The sequence below is a fragment of the Equus przewalskii genome, chromosome 1 (assembly GCF_037783145.1).
Source record: "Equus przewalskii isolate Varuska chromosome 1, EquPr2, whole genome shotgun sequence".
NCBI classification, from domain to species: domain Eukaryota; kingdom Metazoa; phylum Chordata; class Mammalia; order Perissodactyla; family Equidae; genus Equus; species Equus przewalskii.
This window is the reverse complement of record NC_091831.1, coordinates 125,003,642-125,029,123: the sequence shown is the minus strand read 5'-3', so window position 1 is coordinate 125,029,123 and position 25,482 is coordinate 125,003,642. Positions and strand designations below refer to the sequence as shown.

The 25,482-nt window shown below is 34.0% G+C and overlaps 1 protein-coding gene across 1 annotated transcript in view; it reads left to right on the top strand.

Annotated features, from left to right (window-relative positions):
• PIAS1 (protein inhibitor of activated STAT 1) overlaps window positions 1-25,482 on the top strand; it is a 113,671-nt gene that overhangs the window by 25,971 nt on the left and 62,218 nt on the right. The window contains exon 2 of the mRNA XM_008539581.2: window positions 4,894-5,338. Within this exon, the coding sequence (XP_008537803.1) occupies window positions 4,894-5,338 (445 nt within the window). The remainder of the gene's footprint in view (window positions 1-4,893; window positions 5,339-25,482) is intronic.

The window sequence follows — 25,482 nt, the reverse complement described above, 5'->3', positions numbered from 1 at the left end:
GGAATCTTCAAAATACCTAGGTTCCTGCCTGATCATCCTAGAATGAAGAGCCCTAGTCTACTCACTCACACAGATCATCTGATCATCTTTTTAGTGTCTTACTCTTGGATATAAATGTACAGCTAAGGGTTCCCTCTCATTTGAGGAAAACATCAAGCCTGAAAGCAGAGACCAAAGCAAATAGCAAAAGAGAACTCAGAAGTTACAGAGACAGTGGCAGGCAACAGAAGAAAACACCAACAACCTCAAACACTCAGTTTATTTACATCCTCGGAGAGGAAGGAAGGTACTACATTCGTGAAAAACAAGAACACGATGTAGGGGAAGAAGAAAAGAAAAAAAGAAATATGCAGCAAACAGAAAAGAGTTCATGGAAATTAAAATTTTAATAGAAAAGTTAGAAGATAAAGTTGAGGAAATCTCTCAGAAAGTGGAGCTAAAAGACAAAGAGATGTAATATGCAAGAGGAAAAAGAAAATAAAGGAAAGTTAGAGAATGAGTCTAGGAAGGCCAGTATCTAAATAATAGGCATACAAGAAAGAAAATAAAAAAAGTCAGAGGAAGGTTATTGTAAGAAAACTTCCCAGGACTGAAGGACCTGCATCTCTAAATTCAAAAGACTCAGCAATAATCAGTTTATATAATTAAAAAAAAACCCAAACCAACCAAACAAACAAAATCTACCCAACCCCAAGACACAGCATTGTAAAATTTCAGAACGTGTAAAGAGAAGCTTCTCTAAGCTTCCTGAGGGGGATATACAGATGACTATGAAGAATTGGGGATCAGAATGGTGCCAGGCTTAAGAGCTACACTGGAAGCTAGAAGACAATGAGGAAAGGCCCTCAAAATTCTGGTAGAACATGCTTTCCTGTCTAGAATTCTGTACTGAGCCAACCTCAATTGTTAAGTACAGTTGAATGAAGATATTTTTAGACAACACAAGGAATTAAAAAATGTATCTCCTATGCTCCCTTCTAAGGAAGTTACTAGATGAAATATCCTACTAAAAAGAGAAAATCAAGAAGAAGTGAGATCAAGGAAACAGAGGATCCAATATGGAGAAGAGACAAGAGAATTCCCAGGATAAGTTAAAGGGAGATTCCATGACCATAGTTATGTACCAGGCCTAGAGAGCAAGCAGTCCAAATTGGAACCTGATGGAGGGTTACAGAAAGAAATCAAAACAAATTTACCTGATGTATTTGAATATGTTGAATGGAAGTTACACTTTTAGCACAGTTTGCAGATGAATTAGCAGTAGTTACATAGAGAACTAAGCAAATGCAAAAATGGTGCCGTTATTGACTATATGGAAGGCAAACTCATACAAAAAAGGAAGAGTAATCACGATGTGCTTTTGGCTCAGCTGTGAATATTATTTATAGCCATAGTAATAACATAAACAACAATTGATTTAACCAAAAATTATGATGGGAAGATGGGGGTAGAAGAGATGTAACAGAGCTAAACCATTATCTTTTATAATAGAAAGTAATTTTTTCCTAAAAGTAAAAATTAAAAAATAGTCAAATCAGCCTACTATACATAGAATATAGTGAAAAATGCTAGAAGAAATAGCTAAAACAGACTTGAAAGTTCTTGCCTCAGGGATATGAAAAATGGGGGCAGGACAAGGGACATCTGTTTTTCTTGTAAAACTATTTGACTTTTTAAACTGTGCATGTCTGTCTGATTAAAAAAAATTAATTTAAAAAAGATGCCCCTCAGAATGCTTTCTGTACAGAATATATACATTTCTCAGGCATTTTAAATTCCCTCAGATTCTGAGAACTGTATCATTTGGGGATATAGAGTCAGCAGAATAGTAGTGATTTCTGGTAGCAGCAGTGGTTGATGTTATTCTTAGTTATAAATATTCATTTTGTTGTAGTGCTAACAAATGGGGATTTTTAGACACATGACAGATCAAAATATATTGCATTTCAACATCTCAGATGTAAGTGTTTAGTTTTCCTCTGTGTTGTCAACACTTTACATTGTGAATTGACTGCTCATGCTTCTTGGAAGCTTTTCGGTTGAGTGATGCTTCAGATGTTTGTGTTTCCCATCACCTTTTATTTAGTTTTTAAAAATACTACATGCTTATTACAGTCCTTAGGAGATTACAGCAGCTACACCAATAATAGCAATAGATAGCACCTCATCTTTCACTATAACTGATTGTAAGGTTAATATGAATCTGGATGCATTCTTTTCCTATCTTAACCACGAATTTTTTTAAAAGCCAGAGTGTTAAAGTTTGAAATGGAGATTGAGTGTTGAATAAATTAATCTTTGAAAAGGTTTTTCTGTTTCCTAATTAAAAGTTATGTGATTTGTTTCCTCTAAAACACAGTATCATAGTGTAAAAGCGCAACATTTGGAGCAGAATAGTAGTGTAACATTCAACAAATTTTTTAACCTTCCTAGGCCTGAGTTTTCCCATCTGTAAAATGAGGACAATACCTGCCTCATAATTGTGATGATTAAGTAGCCATCCTGTGAAAACAAAAATGAGAATTATCCTTATGTCATTAACTTTTTTCCTTTGACTATCAGGCAGGAGATTTTATTTTATGTGAATTGTCAATGTGTTTTCCCCTAAAAATAGAAGAATAATACATCTGTGCTGCATAATCCTTATACCCATCGAATAAGGACAAAAGCTGTCATCAATGAAGAGTTTATTGTAATCACTGAATTTTGGTTTTTGTTTGTGTTTGACTTAGGAAAAGGGAGTCGAATTGAAATAGAAAGACGATCTTCTCTTTCTAAAATTTATATTGTTTTTCCTGTAAAATGAAGTACATTTGACCAATGCCAACTTAAATTTATTTTTAACCCCTAATCTTTGAAGCATAATTCATATTATTTCTCTGAAAGCAGAAGCTTACTTATCAATATAGTGCTTTTCTGTTGAAGTCGCTATTCCCTTTAAAATTAGTAATAAAAATCTTTAAAACTATTTTGTACTCTTAGGATATTTTGGATAGTAGGGAGAAATTGATAATGTGCTGACAGTATAGTTAGTAATTATAATAATCTCTGATAACGTTATCTAAAAAGAGAAACATTTATAGGATTTAGGGTAGAATTTGTTTTTAAGACCTACATTATGTCTTTGCATACCTTCTAGAGTTTGGGAGCTCATTTGGATTTATATTATAGTTATGTGTATAACTTATCACTGTAGATTCCACCCCACCCGTTCTTCTAGTGTGACTTACTTGTTTATTTTCTTTATTGATTCATTCATTGTCCAGGCATTTGATGAGTTTCTGCTGTTGTCAGGCCCCAGTGTTAGATGCTAAGGGTAACATGTCGTTGTGCCCTAGAGGACCTCAATGTGGTCATGGAATCACTTATATAAACAGAAGATTATAATTCAGCAAGATAAGTGGTAAGATAAAGATATGACAAATGGCCAGTAAAAAAGAGTGAGGAGAGACTCGTTGGTTCTGGCAGGCCTAATGGGCAAAGGCTGACAAAAGCTGGACTTTGAAGAAACAAAGCATTTTCCAGCCACATAACTAGGGGAAGGGCTCATTTTTCTTTGATTAACCAGCTATATTGCTTATACAGCTCTTTATTCTTTTTCTCACTATTTTATTTTTTACTTAATTGCATGTTTTGCAATCCGCAAAGAACTTCTAGATGATCAGCTAGGGGAAAGTGTCATCTCAGGAGTCATGGTGGATTAGGGAAGGCAGCTTGGCTTTTGTGTATTGGTATTTGGTATGAGGTGATGGGATAAAACAGTTGGGGAAATAGAGAGCAAATGGTAAGTTTACCACTGTCTTCCATCCTAACACCTCCCTGTCAGTGGTGGTGAAGTGAGGATTTTTTGCTGTTAGTAGCCGTGTGATCCTGGGTAAGCCATTTCTTTGGATTCCATTTTCCTCCACTTTAAAATGAGTGATTTGGTATAGATGGGCATTTCTTGTTGGTAGTCTCTTGATAGTTGGGACAGAGGAGAAACTGACCAAATAAGTTTGGGAACACAGAGTTAAACAAAGTTAAATAGATTTCTTTCCTACAGCCTCATGCATTGTGGCATGTGGATTGAATTCCTGGACTTTTTAGCCTGGCCTTGCCAGTAGAGTGAGTCAATAGTATGTTTCCAGCTCCGTCCTTTTCCTAATGGTTTAGTGGAAAGAGCATGGACTTTAGAATCATACATATCTGGGTTTGAATCCTGACTGCTACTTAGTAGCTTTGTGGCCATAGGTAAGTTATTTAACCTTTCTTAACTAGTTTCTTCATATGTAAAGCAAGAAGGATAACTCCTTGTGGAGTTGTAAAGATTTAGTGACAACTCAAGAAAATGTCAAATGTATCTGGTATATAATGGATCAAAAAAGGTATAGTTTAAGTTTTATAAATTCCAGAATTAGAATAGAATGCAATACCTGATAATATGTTATTTGTACCCTGCCTACGCCTGGTGTTTGAGGTGGGCTGTTCATATGTTTCATATATACTTGTATAATTTTCCCCCAAGAAAACAAATGTTCTTGAGGGCTCATCGTTATCTTTTGCCATTCACATCGCACTCAGCATTTTCCTGGAGACTCAGTAAGTGCTTGATAAATACCTGACAATTTCATCAAAACAGTGGAGTGAGATGAGATGTGGTCCTACCTGGTGTATACTTGATCTTTCATCTTTACACTCTGGGGAGAAGTCAGTAATTTATAAATATCAATTTTAAGTTTCTTTGCTTGTTTATGTTAAATAATTAAATTTTAAGTTTGAAATAACTAGATTTGACTGTAAATGAGCTGGCCTTTAAGCAAATCATAAGGAGAAAGCGTTTTAATAAAGTATTGTTTATTATTGTAAATTATGTTATTGGAATACTAATGTTTTACGTTTTGTTTTGTCTCCAAGCAAATGGTTATGAGCCTTAGAGTTTCTGAACTCCAAGTACTGTTGGGCTACGCTGGGAGAAACAAGCACGGACGCAAACACGAACTTCTCACAAAAGCCCTGCATTTGCTAAAGGCTGGCTGCAGTCCTGCTGTACAAATGAAAATTAAAGAACTCTATAGGCGGAGGTTCCCCCAGAAAATCATGACGCCCGCGGACTTGTCCATCCCCAACGTACATTCAAGTCCTATGCCAGCAACTTTGTCTCCATCTACCATTCCACAACTCACTTATGATGGTCACCCTGCATCATCACCGTTACTCCCTGTTTCTCTTCTGGGACCTAAACATGAACTGGAACTCCCACATCTTACATCAGCTCTTCACCCAGTCCATCCGGATATAAAACTTCAAAAATTACCATTTTATGATTTACTGGATGAACTGATAAAACCCACCAGTCTAGGTAAGATTATTCTGTAATGGTTATTTTGTTACTTTTGGGGGATACATTTTCATTTTAGAGTTTGAATTTGACCCAGTTTTTTATTCATAATGAAATTTACATTTGGTAGTAGCATCCAGATGATAATAAGGAACTTTCAGTTTTAGACAAAATCAGATATATAAAAGCTGTCCTTAGACAAAGAAAAAAAGTATAGTCAAGTTTCCAGTGATGATTGCTGACACAGTAAATATTAAAAAGTTTCCAAGAATATAAACTTTTAAAGTATAATATTTTAGATTGTTGATTGATATTTTACAATAACTCTTACAAATTAAAAACTTAAAACCCACTAATTACTACTAGCCTCTGAATTAAGTTCTTAATTTTCAAGTGTTGATGACATCTGAAACAAGTGACTGACTAGTTTTGATTATTTAAGTGAGTAAATGGTTTTAATTATTATAAATGGAGATTTGAGCTTTGATGTGTAGTATTTCAGTTTCACCTGACTTTTTTAAGTGGATGTGTGGGCTTTGTAGGTGCACACATGATCATAGTTATATAATACCAATACTTGAAGTTTCATTTTCTGTATTCTCATCATTTGATTAGTGTCTAGCATATTAATGGAATTCAATGTGTTAATCAACTTGTAATTTTAATTGCTATAGTGCTGCCTTACTTTATTTAATGTAGAATAAAACTGACCCTATTGTGATCTCTGATGCCTTTGATATAATATGTTTAACGTGTCAGACTTCCAGATGTTGATTGTTACAAATCAGTGGTTGACAGACTGGCGGTTGAGGCAAATCCAGCCTACGGTGTACTTTTTGTGGATCTGAGCTGAGAATGTTTTTTGATATTCCTAAAGGATTGGAAAACAAAAGTGAAAACAAAAACAAAGAATATGTGACAGAGACTGTATCTCTCTGCAAAACCTAAGATATTTACTGTCTGGCCCTTATAGAAAAAGTTTACTGACCCCTGTTACAAATCATTAAACATTTCAGTTTGGGGGATTGGTCAATGTTGAATTTGGGAATATTTACTGAAATTCTTTGAACTGGTAAATATTTGAAATACTTGTTTTAAATTTTTTTCTTTTCCTTTTTTTTTTTTTTTTTTGGTGAGGAAGATTGGCCTTGAGTTAACATCTGTTGCCAGTCTTCCTCTTTTTGCTTGAGGAAGATTGTCACTGAGGTAACATCTGTGCCAATTTTCTTCTGTTTCATATGGGATGATGCCACAGTGTGGCTTGATAAGCAGTGTGCAGGTCCGCACCTGGGATCCCAGCCTGTGAACCCTGAGCCCCTGAAGCGGAGTGTGTGAACTTAACCTCTATGCCACCAGGCTGGCCCCCATATTTTCCATTTTTAATTGAAGGCCATATATACACACACACATATGTATATGTGTACATATGTGAGCATGTATATTTATATTCTAGCTTGTTTCTTATTAAAGACTGCATACTATTTCATGATTTAAATAACTCCTCTATTAAAGGACAGAGTTTTCTAGTTTTTTGCTGCCAAAGACATGCTGCAGTGAATGTCATCTGAAATTTAAAAGGAAAAAACATTGGTTGCTTTTATCTGATTCAATTTCTAGCTCTCAAATTTTCTTCTGGCCTTAATAATTAACATATCTGGCTGTTTTCATTTTTGCTAATATAAATTTCAAGTACTAGTGTGAATAGATGATGTTTACATATGTATCTAAGTTTTGTTATGAAGAGTAGAAATGCAAACTGGACACACTATGATTATATTGGGTAATATTTTAAATAAATTAAAGTTAAGAGAATCTTAAGTTAATTATTTTTTTTTTACTGAAGTACTTTGCTTGAATACATATGTTCATTTCTAATGGTCTACACTAGGTGTCTTTTCATGCCTTTGTAGCTTAACTTTATATGTCATAATTTGCATCTCATATCTTATTGCTTTAATACTTCAGGCTACTTTTATCCTTATGAACTTTTCGATGTGTAATAGTAATGGGTCAATATATCTGATTTTCCCCTAAAAAGATATTAAAAGAAGATAGTTCATAAGAAATTACATTGTTAAAGCTGCAGTTTTTGATATTTTTACAAATATCATTTATTTCCCCCCGATGACTGTTTTTAAAGAATAGGCAGTAAATTTTAAATAATTTTTCCATCTTTTCTCTTCATCTGAAAACTTATAGAATGCTTCAATGGAGTGTTTTTGTGTTACAATTTAGAAACAGTGTAATAGAGTTTTGCCTGTTCTTTGATAACCAGTGAGTAAACCCTTGGATTTACAAGATTGGCTGGGCTGAAGTACTAAAGTGTTTCCCATGAGATTTATTTAATTGAGCTTTCTTTGTGCTGTCAGTCTTCATTATTCACACATTCTGTTTTTGTGAATGTCTGCTGTCTCAAATTTATTTGTAAGTCCAAAGTCAATACAACAGTTTCACAGTCATTTGTAGACATGTTCAGAGTAGTGAAGAATTTGAGTTGACTGATGCACACTTTCCCACCTGTGGTTGAACAAGGTGACACTTGCTGCCTTGTTTTCAGCTCTCCTGCTGTAAACTCATGTCCTCTTTGTGCTCTATTTAGTGCCATACTTTTTGCATTTTTGTACTTATTATTGGTGATTTCACTGTTTAAAATGGCCCTCAAACATAGTGCTGAAGTTCTGTCTAACGTTCCTAAATGCAGGAAGGCTGTGATGGGCCATATGGAGAAAATACATATATTAGATCAGTTTTCTTCAGGCATGAGTTAAAGTGCTACTGGCCATGAGGTCAGTGTTAATGAATCATCAATATATATAAGGTGTCTTTAAACAGAAACACTCATAGAACAAGGTTACATATTGATCAGTTGATGAAAATGTTGTGATCAGAAGCTTGTAGGAACCTAACCTTGTATTTCCCCTAGGAGCAGTAGTTCAGTATTCACTAATTCATTGTTTATGGTGACTTTATGGAACATAACTACCACAAGTCATAAAAATCAATTATACATTTGAAGTATAATTTGATTTGAATGCCAGATTTCATGAGTAAATCCACTGTTTGTGGATTTCTGTCTTCCTTGACTGAGGTAAATTTTCAAAGAGTAAATACATTTTTTAACAGTGCCTTTAAATATTTTTAATAGTTGTAAGAATTTCAAAGGCTAACATTAGAGAACAGACAGCTTTGCATTCATTTGGAGTAGTCATGTGAAAGTTTCCTGAGTCATCTAAATGTTTGCTTTATATCAAATTTAGGCCAAATTATGTCTTCTCAAGGGATGTCTTCCCTTTCACGTTTTAAAGATCTTTGGCAATATATCTGAATAAGCTCACATCATGTGTCTGTGGATTAGAGATCTCATAAATTGGTATGAGGAATAATAATTGTTGACGCTGAGTATTATTTGTAATGTTCTAGTTCAGTGTTCTTCTAATTGATTATAGAAGGATACCGTATCCCCTCTTATCCAAATTGGAACCAATAGTTAATTGATAAAAGTGATGAATGATAAAATGATACATAATAACTTAAACATCTTACTTTAATGTAAAATGCATTAATGTATATTCACTTGACAGTCTTTTGATATAGGTCAAGGCCTTTTCTTTGAGACTGCTAATTTCCCAGTTGTAGCTTTTTTTTTTTGAAGATTGGCACCTGAGCTAACATGTGTTGCCAGTCTTCTTTTTTTTCCCCCTTTTTCCTCTCCCCAAAGCCGCCCAGTACATAGTTGTGTATTCTAGTTGTAGCTCCTTCTGGTTGTGCTATGTGGGACGCTGCCTCAGCATGGCCTGCTGAGCAGTACCATGTCTGCGCCCAGGATCTGAGCTGATGAAACCTGGGGCTGCTGAAGCAGAGTGTGTGAACTTAATCACTTGGCCATGGGCCCAGACCCCCAGTTTCAGCTTCTTTAAAGCAGGGGGAGAATTGAAAGACTTGTGAAGCAATTTGAGTACAGAATCTGTTAGAACTGGGGAAAATAACTTTTTGTAGTTGTGTCACTCACCTAATTCCATTGCATGTTTTTTTAAGCAACTTTTATTTGGTCTTTGCAGAACATTCAACTTTTCATAAAAACAGCAATTCTTTCTTTTTGCACATGTATTTCATTGGTTTTGTAATATTTAAGTGTTATAATTTACAAGTGCAACTGGCATAAACAGGTTTGAGAATAAATACCTCTGGCTCTTGGTAAACAGACCAAGTAGTGTGCACAGAAGCACTGGAGAGTGGTCTGCTGGCAGGCACTCAGCTTGCTAGAGCGTCAGTCAGGATGTATAAAGGCAAAGGGGAGCATCAGTTAGTCCAGTTAAAAAGGCTTCTACTGATTTTCTTTTGCGCCATTTTTATTAAACTCTCCAAAGACATTGAAATTAGAAGTTTATTTGTTCTCTTGCCTAAGAATAATTCAAGTGGTTTCTTTTTTGGAGGAACAACATGGATCATAATTTTTATGATTGAATTTTTTTTTTTTTTAAGAAATCTACTTTTATCTCCCTGTCCCCTCTTTGGGAGGGTTATAGTGGGGGGAAGGATTGGGAGAACTGGAGGGAAATAAGCAAATTGTGTTTTTTTGTCGTACAGTTTTATGTTTTTAGTCTTGCTTTTAGAACTCATTGCAGTTTAACCCTTTCCTCATTAAGGACAGTGACGGTAAAAGAATAAAATGAAACAATTTCACAGACTTTTTCTCTTAAATTTGTTTTTTTTTTTTTACTAAAACTTGTCATAAAAATTTGGAAATTATCTGTAAACATGATCTCTTCTTCTTGTCCTCCTAAATTCTACAAATGTTCTAATATTTTTTGGAAAGTATTTGGATGCTGCAGATTGAAGAATCTGAAACACCGAGGCACATTTTACTTGATCACGTGGGTGTCATTCTTCAGTTTGTGATTAAACAAGTCACATGTTTATGTTTTATCTCCCTCTTTTAAGTCTTGGAAGGTGCTTCTATGTAAGTTTTCATGTTTGTCAAACAGTTTTTTCCATTAAACACCACAAATACCAGTTGTCTGGGTTATATATATTTGCATTTTCCTGACTTCTCTTACAACCAGTTCTAACTTGATGTGGGACAATATACCAGTACTTCCTAGGGAAGACCAGCAGCCTAGGTGTACTGGGTTTATAGTCTCAGTATTTTAGAAAGTGAGGTTGATCTCTTTCCTTTTTAAGGTAGAACATTCTATAGAGAAAATCACAATTATTTTAGATTTGGAAAGATGTATGAATAATTTATAGAAAAGGTTTGAATTAAAATATATATATATATATATATATATATATATATATATATATATATATGTATGTATGTATAAACTTGGATTTTGCCTTAGGAAGAAAGGCAGCAGATGCTTTAGCACTCCTAAATAGTTAAAATGATCCATCTTGTTTTGTGCAGTCTGGGTAAGGTTTCTGCTACATCTTAATAACATTGGTTACCAGTGTTTTCTGCCAAGGGCTCCTCTGGCATTGGATTAGATTTCACAGTTTCCTTCTCCTCTCATTTTTTATAATTGAGTTTGCCTTCCTCCACATGCCTAATAGCCAGTGCCTGGAGATCAGGTGATGTAAATTCAAGGACGCAGGCTCTGATAAGTATTGGAAAGGGCATTCAAAGGTTTTATGATTCACTCTACTCTGCTTTTAGAAAATTTACCTTCTAACAATTAACACAAGCTGTGCTCTTCTGTACTTGAATTTTGGGAAATGAAAAGCACTAATTTTTCTGTAGGCGAGTTTCTTCCCTAGAAACTTATCTTCCTAATTTGACAGCACTGGTTTCTGACTTTCAAAACAAAATCTAAGATTTACTTTCTAAATCTACATTCCTTTGTAGATAATAGTCTTTTTATCTGTTGAATTCAACTTAATATTTTCATTGCTGTTTGTATAGTGACCCAGAAGCCCAAAGGCATCTAGTGTGTTTTTAATAAATGAGTGTCTGTGTTTTTGTGTGTTATGTTGGGAACTAGGAATGATAGACTTTTTTTGGTTGGAAAGGAATCTTGATAATCAGAATCAGTAAAGACCCCCCTCTATATAATTGTAAATATGAAATTAAAAATTTTAAATTGAGAGATTAATGAGTCTAGCATTTAGGTTCAGAAGCAAGTAAGTACAATTTAACAGAAAACTCTAACATAAGATTTTACGGGGGTGAAATTTAAAGATCAGACATGTAGCATATGTAGTGTTCGAAATGCAGCGTTTCAGAATTTGCCAGTGGGTTATATACCACTTTGGTTCAGTTTCCCCAGCACAAATTGAGTTGCAGATGAGCCAGCTGGAGGACAGCTGGGGGACTTGGTTGTGGTAATCATGAGGCAGGTAGAATAGTACAACAAAGGAAGGACCCAGTTTTGTCCATCCATTTCTTTCTTTTTCTTTCTTTCTTTTTTTTTTTTAAGAAATCTTGATAGATACCTGGGTGATTAGAAGATAATTTTAAGCCATTCTCTTTCTTGAGCCATATTACTTTGGTGCTGGCAGTGCTTGCAGATGACCCCCAATAGTTTTGAGCAGAGATTAGTCATTCTAATTCTTTGGCACTACTGCTGTTAAATGTATTAAAATATAAATAAGCTTTAGTTGTGCCAAAGGTGGGAATATTGCAGTGCAAAAGAAGCTGGATGTTGAGTGAAGTATTAGAATTAAATCACTTTAAGGTAGGTAAAAATAAAAAGGCTGAATTATTATTATTCTTTCTCTCTTTTTTTTGAGGAAGATTAGCCCTGAGCTAACTACTGCCAATCCTCCTCTTTTTATGCTGAGGAAAAGTGGCCCTGAGCTAACATCCATGCCCATCTTCCTCTGCTTTATATGTGGGACGCCTACCACACCATGGCTTTTGCCGAGCGGTGCCATGTCTGCACCCAGGATCCGAACTGTCGGGCTGCCAAGAAGCAGAACGTGCAAACTTAACCGCTGTGCCACCTGGCTGGCCCCTATTATTTCTTTTTTAAATAACATTTTTATTTTATTTTTTATTTATTATTATTATTTTGAAAAATTTTATTTTTCCTTCTTCTCCCAAAGCACCCCAGTACATAGTTGTGAATTTTCAGTTGTGGGTCATTCTAGTTGTGGCGTGTGGGATGCTGTCTCAGCACGGCTTGATGAGTGGGGCCATTTCCCCTCCCAGGATCCAAATGGGTGAAACCCTGGGCCGCCGAAGCAGAGTGTGTGACCTTAACCACTCGGCCATAGGGCAGGCCTCAAGGCTGAATTATTTTTAAAAAACAATTTCAGGTTATCACTTTTATATGTTCCCAGCAGTTCCTAGAATTTTGTTTCACTGTTTATTTTGGAGCTATATTTTTGAATATTTTATTTCTGCTCTTAAATTTTATTTTAATCTTAAAATTAATGATTTTATTATACAAGATATGGATTAGAGGGAAAAAAATCACTTATCTGTAATACAAATATTCCTAAGTATTTTGTGCATCTTTTCACCACCTCCTTGTGTAAAGCTTAAATGTAAAGGTAGCAATTTATGTTTACATATAATTTAAGAAATAACAAAAGAAATGATGGATAGTTGATTACATAAAAATATTGAACTCTGTGCATCAGTTTAAAAGTAAATACCAAATAGAAAAACGTTTGAATCAAACATGAAACTAAAGGAAAGAACTCAATATGGGGAGGATACTAAGACTATTAGGCAAAATGTATGACTAGGCAAGTATTAAAGGGGAAATGCAACTTGGAAACATCAAAAGATACTCACTTTCTTAACTAGTTCTTAAAGAAAATTCAAAATAAGTCAATAAAGAAGGTTTTAAATCTTGTCTGTAGTATTAGATTTTTAAAAAATGTATTTCTATCCAGTATCGATGAGATTTGTTAAAATGTATGTTCACTGCTGGTAGCAATATAAATTTATAGAGCTTTTTGAGAGTACAGTTTGGCAATATGTAGCAAGAGCTTAAAAATGTTTTTTGATTTATTCTGCCTCTGGGAACCCAAAGCCTAAGAATACTCATTGCAACAATATGTATTATGTTTTTCTAGTATAAAAATTAGCAAAACCTAAATATCTAATAATAGAATAATATTTAATTAACCTATGATATATATACTATGTGTACTATTTTAAAGCTCTGTTAAAAATGATTATCATGAAGTCTTTAATATATGAGTTCGGAAGAAAAATGGAATACACAACTAAAAATTATTGGGCATCTACTCTGATGAACATTAAGCTAGAAGCTTTGTATCTGTTATCTCATTTAAGCCTCCAAACAACTTTGGAAGGTTAGACCAATAAGCTAAATTTTATGAAAGAGGTAGCTGAGATCTGAAGAAGGTAATTCACAAACCTTAAGGGTCAGAATTTGACACAATTACATTTGCTTTCAAAGCCAGTGTTCTTTCTAATATGTAACATAAGATATTAAAAATTAAAAAAAGATTAAAAAAATTGTACTTTAAAATAATTTGGCAACTTTATAATATCTTTTGTTCTCAGTTTTAATTAGAAAAATCTTCTTGAATTTTTTCAGTAGAATTCATAGGCTCAACAAATGGGATCACTGTGTTTAAATTTACTTTATGGAGAACTGCTGAAGGTCTTTTGTATTCCAAACATACGCTGAAAGAGAGTTTGAGACTTTAATTTTACATGATAGTCTTTACCAGTACATGCTATAAATGAAATGGAGTTTTATGTCAACGGATCACTTTGGACCTGTGTGAAATTCACGGTACATACGAGGAATTCTGATTTATTACCTCTGGATGTTAGTCTCTGGATTAAAAAGAAAAAGTGTATTTTGTTAAAATAATAGGCCGTTCATAACTCACTACCTAAATATTTTAAAGAAAAACTCAGTTTTTTCCCAGTCCAGTCTAGAATTCAGATTTTTGCTAAGATTCGTTCTGTTGAAATGACATATATGTAATTAATCTCAAAATCTTCTTGATGATTTTCTAATATTGTGAGAGAGCAAAACCTTTTTTGCTGTAAGGAAAATAATTTGAAGCATTTTCTAAGATGTAGAGTGACCTTAAAAATAAGATGAAGATTGTAAGGCTCCTCAAAACCAGTAGGGGAAAAATTATAAGAAAAATTTTTAAAGTTCTTCTAAAAGAACTATAAAATGGAATTATAGAGGATTCATTTATTTTATTGATTTTCTTCTTTAGTTTGTTATTGTTTTTTGCTGATTTTTATCTTTTCCATATGGATCAAGCCACTGTAGTAAAATATTCCAAAAGAACAAAGATCTTAATAAAGCATTTTTTCATTTTTATATGAAGATCCATGGTCATGAAAATAGAATCTTCTCCATCCTTTCTTCCCAAAAGATTTGTGACTTTTTAAAAAATATAAATATAAAAATAACTTATTGTTGATTTTTTAAAAATTCATTCATTCAACTAATATTCATTAAGTGCATTTTTGCCAATCACTGTTCTTTTTGCTGGGAAAGAATAAGACATAGTTATTCAAGATGTTTGGGATGTAGTGGAGCAGTCAGACATTCATTAATTCATCTTAGAAAACACAAGGCAGAGTAAATAAACTAAAGGCATAATCTAGGGATAAAAACTAAAGGGATTATATTTACCAGGGAGCGTGAGTTAACATTTTTGTCTTGTGGAGTAGTTGAATCAGAATTACTGAGGGTGCTTCTTAAAAATAGACATTTTCTACAACCCAAATCTTCTGAATTGTGTTTAACATCATGGTATATTACACACACCTTCTCATGTAGATCACTTCCTTCTTTCAACTCCTACAGAATGTATTATAGTGTAATCATAAACTTTAGTTTTCTCCTTTCCATGGATGTATAGATTGTTTCCATTTTTTTGTTACTATACCAGTGACATCCTTATATGTAAGAATATGTATTTTAATAATTATGTGAGTAATTCTTTAAATCCAAAGTAGTTTTGCTAGGTCAAAAGATGTGCATACTTATAATTTGCTATTATCAAATTGCACCCTCCCACCCCAAAAGTTTACACTCCTACGAGCATTCTTATGAGAGTGCCTATTACCTATAGTGTTATCAGTAATATAAAAAATTTTATATACTGATTATATCTTGATTTAATTTGCATACCTTTGCTTACTCTGAAGTTGAACATTTTTGTGATTATTAACTGTTTGTGGTCTCTGTGAATTGTTTGTTCATATTCTTTGCTCCTTTTCCTATTCTATATTTTTTCCTTATTGGTTTGTACTTTGTACATATAATGCATACTAGCCAGCCCTCTGTTATATGTTGTAAATATTTCATCTTGGTCTGTCACTTATCTTATTATGTAATTTATATCATCTTTCATTATACAGAAATTGAAAACAGTTAAGTTGTGAAACGTAGTAGTTAGGACTTCATGGTGTTTGGATTTCTAAAATAACAGCTTCATTGAGATATAATTCACATTAAAATTCACCCTATTAAAGTGTACAATTCAGAGGTTTTTAATGTATTCATGGAGTTGTACATTTATTACCACTATTTAATTCAAAAAGTTTTCATCACCCCAAAAAGAAATACTGTATTAATTAGCAGTCATTTTCATTCTTCCCTCTCCCAGCCCATGAAAACTACCAATCATCTTTCTGTCTCTATGGATTTGCCTATTCTGGATGTTTCATATAAATGCAATCTTAGCCTTTTGTGACTGGCATCTTCCGCTTAGCATAATGTTTTCAGGATTCATCCATGTTATAGCATGCATTGGTACTTTATTCTCCTTTTTGAGAGGTATATAATTATTTTTAATGGGATGTGTCTAAATTACCTTTTTAAAAATTGTTAATTGTGGTAAAAAAAATTTACCCTCTTAACCGTTTTTAAGTATACAGTTCAGTACTGTTAATCACATTCACGTTGTTTTGCAACAGACCTCTGCAACTTTTTTATCTTGCAGAACTGAAACTCTATACCCATTGAACAACTCCCCATTTCCTTCTCCCCCCAGCCCTTGGTAATCACCATTTCACATTCTGTTTCTAAGAATTTGACTACTTTAGATACCTCGTATAATTGGAATCATACAGTGTTTGTCGTTTTGTGATTGGCTTATTTCACGTAACACAGTGCCCTTAAGGTACATCGATATTGTAACTTGACAGGATTTCCTTCCTTTTTAAGGCTGATTAATATTTCATTGTATGCGTATACCACGTTTGGTTAACCATTCATCTGTACATGGACATTTAGGTTGCTTCCACCTCTCAGCTATTGTGAACAATGCTGCTATAAACATGGGTGTGCAAATATCCCTTTGAGATCTTGCTTTCAGTTCTTTTGGATGTGTATCCAAAAGTGGTAGTGCCCGATCATATAGTAGTTCTGTTTTTAACTTTTTGAGGAACTACCATACTGTTTTCCATAGCAGCTGCATAATTTTACATTCACTCTGACAGTGCACCGGGGTTTCAGCTTCTCTGCATCCTCACCAACACTTATTTTCTGTTTTTTTCAATAGTACATCCTAATGGACTTGAGCTGGTATCTCATTGGTGTTTTGATTTGCATTTCTCTAATGACTTGTGATGTTGACCATCTGTTCATGTACCTGTTAGCCATTTGTGTATTTTCTTTGGAGAAATGTCTATTCAAGTCCTTTGCTCATTTTTTAATTGGGTTATTTGTATTTTTGTTATTGAGTTGTATGAGTTCTTTTATTTATTCTGAATATTACCTCCTGATTAGATATATGATTTCCAAATATTTTCTTCCATTCAGTAGGTTGCCTTTTCACTCTCTTGATTGTTTCCTTTGATGCACAGAAATTTTTAAGTTTGATATACTCCCCAGTGTTTATTTTTACTCTTGTTGTCTGTGCTTTTGGTGACATTTGCAAGAAATTGTTGTCAAACGTAGTATTATGAAGCATCTCCCCTATGGTTTCTTCCAGAAGTTTTATAGTTTCAGGTCTGTAATCCATTTTGAGTTAGTTTTTGTATATGCTATAAGGGAAGGGTCCAGCTTCATTATTTTGCATGTGAATATTCAGTTTCCCCTGTATCATTGTTGAAGAGACTATTCTTCCCCATTGTGTGGTCTTGGCACCTTTGTCAAAGAGCATTTGACCTTATGTGAGAGGGCTCACTTCTGGTCTCTTTTCTTTTCTGTTGGTCTATATGTCTGTCTTTATTCCAGTGCCACAGTGCTTTGATTACTGTAGTTTTGTTGTGTGTTTTGACATTGGGAAAGATGAGGCTTCTGATTTTGTTCTTCTTTTTCAAGATTGTTTTGGCTCCTTGAGACTCCACATGGATTTTAAGATGATTTTTTCTGTTTCTGCGGAAAGGGCCAATGGGATTTTTATAGGGATTGCATTGAATCTGTAGTATGGACTTTTTAACAAGATTAAGTCTTCTAATTCATGAGCACTGGGTGTGTTTCCATTTATTTGTGTTAATTTCTTTCACTAGTGCTTTGTGATGTTCACCATCAAAGTCTTTCACCTCCTTAATTAAGTTGATTCCTAAGTATGTCATCCTTTTTGATGCTATAGAAAATGAGATTGTTTTCTTAATTTCCTTTTCAGATTGGTCATTGTTAGTGTATGGAAATACAACTGATTTTTGAGTGTTGATTTTGTACCCTGCAACTTTCCTGAATTTGTTTATTCTAGTAGTTTTTTTGTGGGCTTTTTAGGGTTTTCTACATCTAAGTTATGTCATCTGTGAACAGAGATAATTTTACTTCTTTCAAATCAGGGTGCCTTTTATTTCTTTTTCTTGCCTAATTGCTCTGGCTAGGACTTCTAGTATGATTTTGAATAGAAGTTGACTTGTTCCTAATCTTAGAGGAAAAGCTTTCAGTCTTTTACCATTGAGTGTGATGTTAGTTGTGGATTTTTCATATATGACCTTTATTATGTTGAGATAATTTTCTTCTAGGTATAGTTTGAGTGTTTTTATTTTGGAAAGCTGTTGAACTTTTTCAAATACTTTTTCTGCATCAATTGCGATGATCATGTCGTTTTTTTCTTTCATTCTATTAATGTGGTATATTACATCGATTAACTTTTGTATTTTGAACCATCCTTGCATTCCACGAATGAATCTCAATTGGTCATGATGTATAACCCTTTTCATATACTATTGAATTTGAGGAGTAGACATTCTTATCTTGCTCTTTAGAGGGAAAGCATAGTCTTTCATCACTAAGTATGATGTCAACTATGGATTTTTTCCATAGATGCCCTTTTTGTTGAATTTTTTTAAATCATGAAAGTGTGTTGGAATTTGTTTAAATGCTTTTTCTCCATCTGTTAAGATGATCCTGTGGTTTTTGTTCTTTATTCTATTAATATGGTCTGTTACATTGGTTGCTTTTCATATGTTTAAACAGTGGCTTTTGGATTTTGTCTGATTTTTGATGACCTATCTCTGAGATGAGTAAGTTAAAAGTCCCCTACATTTTCCATTTCTGACATTTGGGTTTTGTTTTTTTAAATCAATCCTGGGTTTTAGTTTTATTTATATGAGAGTAAGGCTCTTATTTCTCTAAAACTCTTTTTGAATGAGTATTTTTCTGAACTTTATTCTATTCCACTGCTCTGTTTGTATATTTCTCCATTAACATGGAATTATTGTATTTAATTGTTTGATTATTTTAAAATTTTTGAATAGGTAATAACGTTCACTTGATACAAAAATCAAAAGTTACACAAGAGATTATAATGAAAAGGAAGTCCCTCTCCTACTTTTATCTCACCCACAAGTGTTTTCAGTTCCTTTTGTTTTTCCAGAGAGTTCTCTGCATATATAAATATGTTTGCCTCATTCTTTTTTTAGTATCTCCTTAGTGTGTGATTGATTAGATTATGCTTTATTAAATGTTCTCCTATTGATTGACATTTAAGTAGTTTCCTGCTATTAAAAACACTACAGAGAATTTTCTGTGATATATATCACTATGTACATATAGTGCATATGTATATATAGTTCATATATCCAGTATTTTTTAAGATAAATTCCTAGAAGTAGAATGTGTATTTAAAATTTTGATAGATATTGCCAAATTTCTCTCCAGAGAAGGTTTTTGCTAATTCGTAATCCTACTGGCTATGTAGAGAGTGTTTTTCCTCTGTGCCTTCAACGTTACCATGTGTCATTAAAGTTTTTGATCATTTCAAATAGGTGAATGTTTGTAACTTATAGTTTTAACTTGCATTTCTCTTAAGAGTGAGGATCAGTTAAGGTTTTTTTTTTTTATGTTTGAGATAGTTATCTTTTTATTTGAGCTTTTTCATGAACTTTGCACATTTAAAAATTGACTTTTGGGGCTTTTTCCTCTGAATTGTAGAATTAAGGAATTTAGCATTTTGTCATATAAATTGCAACTGTTTTTTTCTAATGTAATGTGCTTTGACTTTATTTATGATTGGTGTTGGAAATTTGCCATCCATTCCTTTTTATTGTTAAGTAATATTTCATGGTATGGATGTATCATAGTTTCTGTTCCTTTTCATCTCTTGATGGGCATTTTGGTTGTTTCTCTTCTAGTTCCTTTGCCTTTCCATACAAATTTTAGAATTATCTTGTCTATCTCTACAAAAAAATCTTACTGGGATTTTGATAGGAATTGCATCAAACCTGCATATCAATTTAGGGATAATTAACAGTTTATCTATTTGAGTCTTCCAGTATACCAACATGGTATGTCTGTCTATTTAGATCTTTCATTTTGTTCATTAGCATTTTGTAGTTTTCAGTATACAAGTCCTGGACTTGTTTGTTAGAGCTATACCTCAATATTTTACTTTTTTGGGTGATTACAGATGTTATTATTTTTTAAATTTCGATTTTCATGTGTTCATTGCTAGTATATAAATGTACAATTGGTTTTTTTGCTGTTGATTTTGTATTTTGTGACTTTGCTGGACTCACTTCTTAGTGCTACAAAGTTTTTTGTAAGTTTTTTGGGATTTTGTACGTAAACTACTGCATAATCTGCAAATAAGCAAAGTTTTATTTCTTCCTTTACTGTCTGTATGCCTTTCATTTATTTACCTTGCCTTTGCACTGGTTGGGCTTCCAGTACAGTGTTGAATAATAGTGGTGAGAATGAGAATCCTTTCTTTGTTTTCAGTCTTAGGGGGAAAGCCTCAAGATAAACTGATTTTTTTTTTCCTATTTTCAGACTTTTTCCCTTAATGGCTACCTTGTTTTGTCTTTTTATTCTTTCTTAAGCTTCCTTTTTGTTAGCATTTGCCTGATAGACACTTTGTTCTTTCTTTCTTCAACTTTTTGTGGTGTTTTGTTTTATGGTGTTCTTTGTCTTTTGAGTACAGCTTTATTGAGATTAATTCACATACCATAAAATTCACCCTTTTAAAGTTACAGTTCATTGGTTTTAATATATTCACAGAGTTCTACAACCATCACTTCTGACAATTTTAGAACATTTTCGTCACCCCAAAAAGAGACCCTGTACCCATTACCAGTCACTTCCCATTCCCACCTACCCCTGCCCTTGGAACTACTAATGTAGTTTCTATCTCTATGGATTTGCCTGTTCTGGACATTTCATATAAATGGTATCATATAATATGTGACCTTTTGTGACTGGCTTCTATCCCTTAACATAATGTTGTCAAGGTTTATCCATGTTGTAACATGTATCAGTATTTCATTCCTTTTTATGGCCAAATAATATTCCATTGTATGGATATACCACTTTTTTAATCAGCTCATCAGTTCATGGACATTTGGGTTGTTTCCACATTTTTGCTATTATGAATAATAGTGCTGTGAATATTGATGTGTAAGTTTTCATATGGATATATGTTTTCATTTCTCTTCGGTTTGTATGTAGGAGTGGAATTGCTGGGTTGTATGGTAACTCTGTCTAACCTTTGAGGAACTGCTAGGCTGTTTTCCAAAGCAGCTGCACCACTTTATGTTCTCACCAGTAATGTATGAGGGCTCCTGTTTCTCCACATCCTTGCTAACACTTGTGATTGTATGTCTTTCTGATTAGAGCCAACCTAGTGGGTGTGAAGTGGTGCCTTATTGTGGCAGATTTCTCTTAAAAATAGCAAGCATGTAGCTGACTTTTTAAGAACTCCATCTGAAAATGTAACTTATTCTCATTTTTATGTTATCACTGGTATATTTGTTCTTTGTTGTGCCATCTTTGTTTCCTTTTATCATTTATTTTTCTTTGCTGATCTCTGTGAGATGAATTATGCTTTCTTTGTTTCTCTTTCATTTTCTAGTGGTTTGGGAATTCTCCCTTCTCTCTCTCTCTTCTGTAAGTAGTTACTGTAGAACACATTTAAACCTAAATTTTCCTACCAACATCAATAATTTTTCAGTGTAATCAATGTGTCTTGTCTCTTCCCCCTTCATTAATTTAATCATTGATTTCTTTTATCAGAAATATGCTGATGGCTGTTTCCTGAAAATTTATAGCAATTAAAGCTTACATAAGAGTCATTGACAGAAGAGTCATTTTGCCTCATTGCGTTCTGAGAGTCAAAATCTTAACAGAGTCAATAATTACGGTTATTAAAGAATTGCTGTCAAGTGGAGAAATATACATTCATCTTTGGTGCTTTACTTCAGATTATTTTGAGGACTCTAGTGTATGGAATCCAAAAGAAGCAATCATTCAACTCAAGGTAGTTGGCAGGGGATAAGAAAGTCTGATGAATACACTGAGAATTGAGTTAAAGCTCAACCAAGAGAGTAGAGCTATAACAATATTTAACACGTCAAATTACAATTTATCCATAGCAGAATAGGAAATTCAGATTTTCAAGTTCACTCAAGATGTGAGTTGTTAACTTTCTTTTTAGTAGAAATAATACATTGTTGTTTAACACATAGCCTTGACACTGTAACTTATACAGTAAACCCCCTGATCCATCGGGGATATGTTCCAAGACCCCCAGGGGATTCCTGAAACAGTGGATGGTACCAAAACCTATATATACTGTGTTTTCTTCTATACATACATACCTGTGATAAAGTTTAATGTGTAAATTAGGAACAGTAAGAGAGTAACAGCAATAACTAAAAATAAAAGAATTATAACAATATGCTGTAATAAAAGTTACTGTAGATCTTAGCAACCTCAGCATACAATTTTTTTTCTTAAGTTGAGAACTTTCATCTTTTCACTTAAAGGAAGCACTTTCTGGCTTCTTTGTGGCATTTCTGAATTGCCAGCATCACTACTCTTGTGCTTCGGGGCCATTATTAAGTAGAATAAGGGTTAGTTGAATGTAAGCACTGCCATACCGCCACAGTTGGTCTGATAACCGAGACAGCTTCTAAGTGACTAACAGGCAGGTAGTGTATCCAGTGTGGGTATGCTGGACATTCCGGCAGGACTGAGCAGGATGGAGCGGGACGGGGAGAAGTTTCATTATGCTACTCAGAATGGTGTGCAGTTTCAAACTTCTGAGTTGATTATTTCTGGAATTTTCCATTCAATATTTTTGGACCACAGTTGACCATGGGTAATAGACTGTGGAAGGCAAAACCATGGGTAGAGGAGGGACTACTGTGTTTTACTTAAGGTTGAAGTTTCTCTAGAATTCCTCCCATGGTTGCTTTTGGATAAAGTAAATCAGAGCATGTTTATATTTATTGTTTGTAGATTTCTGTATAATTTGCTTATGCTTGTGTAGATTATGGAGTGCTTTTGAAGTCAATTTTAAGTCAAGATTATATTTCTGTGTGATGATTTTTTCATGTTCTTACCTTCCCACCATAAGATTTCAGTTTGCTACATCAGAAGAATATTTGGAGGAGAATGATACTCAGTGTGACTAGAATAAAAATGCTGCAGCTTTTACTACCTTATGAATAATCTATATGGGCCTTTCTAAGTCGGCAGTTTTAGCATCATGGAAAGATGGTTTTGAGCAAGGAGCTAAATCTAAGAAGCCCATTTTTGCTTGAGCATTCTTCTGGGTCAGCTCCATTAAATTAATCTTGATATTCTTCATATTTCTACCTTTGAACATATAGAGTCTCTACTTCGGGATGGGAGTTTGGGATAGTAGTAGCTCTTAGTACATGTTTGCTTATTTGTAATTTAGGTGTTTGTCAGGGATTATCCATTAACTTACAGCTATTTTTCCCTCTGGTTACTGTTTTATAGCAAGTATGCTTGGGTATGGGCTCTCTTGCCACCGCCTTCACCTTATGAGTCCTCTTAATCCTTATCAGAAGGAAATTCCATTTCTTCCTGGGGGAAAGTAAACATAATAGTTCGTAAGATTGAGTTTTCTTTTAAGCAGTGTGCTTCAGAAGTATAAACTAGTATTTACCCAAATGCCTGGAATTTCTAGTTCATCTATTGTAAATATAAAATCAGTTATGGGTAAATGTTATTAAATTGCCTAATATTTACACTAGATAATTATAGTCTTTGGAGCCTTTTTTGTGTTCATGAATTTAGGCTGCTACTCAGATTTTACTATTTTACCCTCATACTTTATTTAAGAAAGAAAGGATAGTGTAGAATGGATTTGAAAATGGCTATTAAACTATATCTAAATGCAATTATACAACTAATAGTAACGCATGATGAAAGATAAAGTGGCTAACATTTATAAACAGGGAAAAAGTTGATGGTAAATACTTACTGCTTATACTTAGCTAGGGAAAATATACATTTGAAGAAAAACTAAGTGCACAGTCGTTTTGTTTCAGTTTATACTACCAGGTAGATGGTGAAACATTATTTAAAATAGTTTTCCTTTCTAGTCTAGAGTTGTAGTGTAGCCAGAAACTTCCAGCTACTTTTATATAAGAACTCTTGTACAAGAAAACTACTGGAGAATCAACTGTGAGCAACTATTATAACTAATTAAGAGTTCAGCATGAGAGCTAATTAAAAGTTAATGTGAAAAAAATCACTATTCTTTTTACTGCAAATGATAGAAAATCCACCTAAAACTGGCATAAACATAAAAGCTAATGCATTAATTTATATAGCCAAAGAGTAAGGGGTTTGATGCTGAGCTCAGTATCCTTTTCTTGACCCTGCACTTCCCCTGCCAGTTTCTACCCCACTGCTTTGCTTCTCATTGTGGCAAAATTCCATGAACAAATCTTCTTATAGTCTCTGTCTCCAGTTCCTCACCTTCTATTCTGTAAGTTCACTTCAGCCAGGCTTTTGCTCCAGTGAATCCACTGAAACTTTTCTTGTCGAGAACTATGATGCCAAAACATGATTCCTTCTCAGCCCCCAGTTTACTTGATCTGTTAGCAGCATTTGACATAATTAATCAGGTTCTCCTACTTGCAGCACTTTGTCGCTTGACTCCCAGGGTGCTACTCTCTCTCTTGATTTCCCGTCTATCTCCCTGGTCCTTTCTTACACTTCTTTGCTTGTTCCTCTTCTTCTACCAGATCTCTTTTCTGTCTTCACTTGACTTCCTTAGTGATTTTATCTGGTCTCAAGGTTTTAAATAGTAATTAAACATTAACGACCCTAAATTTATATCTCTACTAAGACCTCTCTCCTGAGTTCCAGAGTCTCATCCAACTGCCTATATAAAATCACCTTTCAGATGTCTATCTGAAACTTAATGTGTCCAGAAGTGAAGTTTTGTTCTTTCTTCCAAAGCAGATTCTACTCACAGTCTTCTCCTCCTTGATTAAGAGCACTTCATCTTTCTGTTGCTCAGGCTAAAATCTTTAGAGTCATCCTGGATTCTTCTCTTTTATTATATCCCAGGCTAATTAGTTAGGAAATCCTGTTGGCTGTGCCTTTAAAATATTTCCGGAATCTGACCACTTCTCATAAACTTTGCTGCTACTACCATGATCTGAGTCACCATCATCTCTCACCTGAATTAGTACTTTGAGCTCTGCTTCTTCCTTTACCCCCTTTGCAGTATTTTCACTTAGCGGCCAGAGTCATTCTTTTAAATGTAAGCTAATCATTTTACTTCTCTGTTTAAAACTCTCCGCTGGCCTCACATGTGACTCAGAATAAAATCCAAAATCCTTATGATCTTACCTTCTCTTTGTTACCTGTCTGATATCATCATCTGCTAATATTCTAGTTAACTTGGCTCTAACCACATTGGCTTTCTTGCTGCTCCTCAAATACACTGTATGCTCTTGTCTCAGGGCTTTGGCATGGGTGTTTTCTTTACCTGGAGTGCCTTTCTCACGGATATTCACATGGCTATCTCCTTCACCTCCTTCA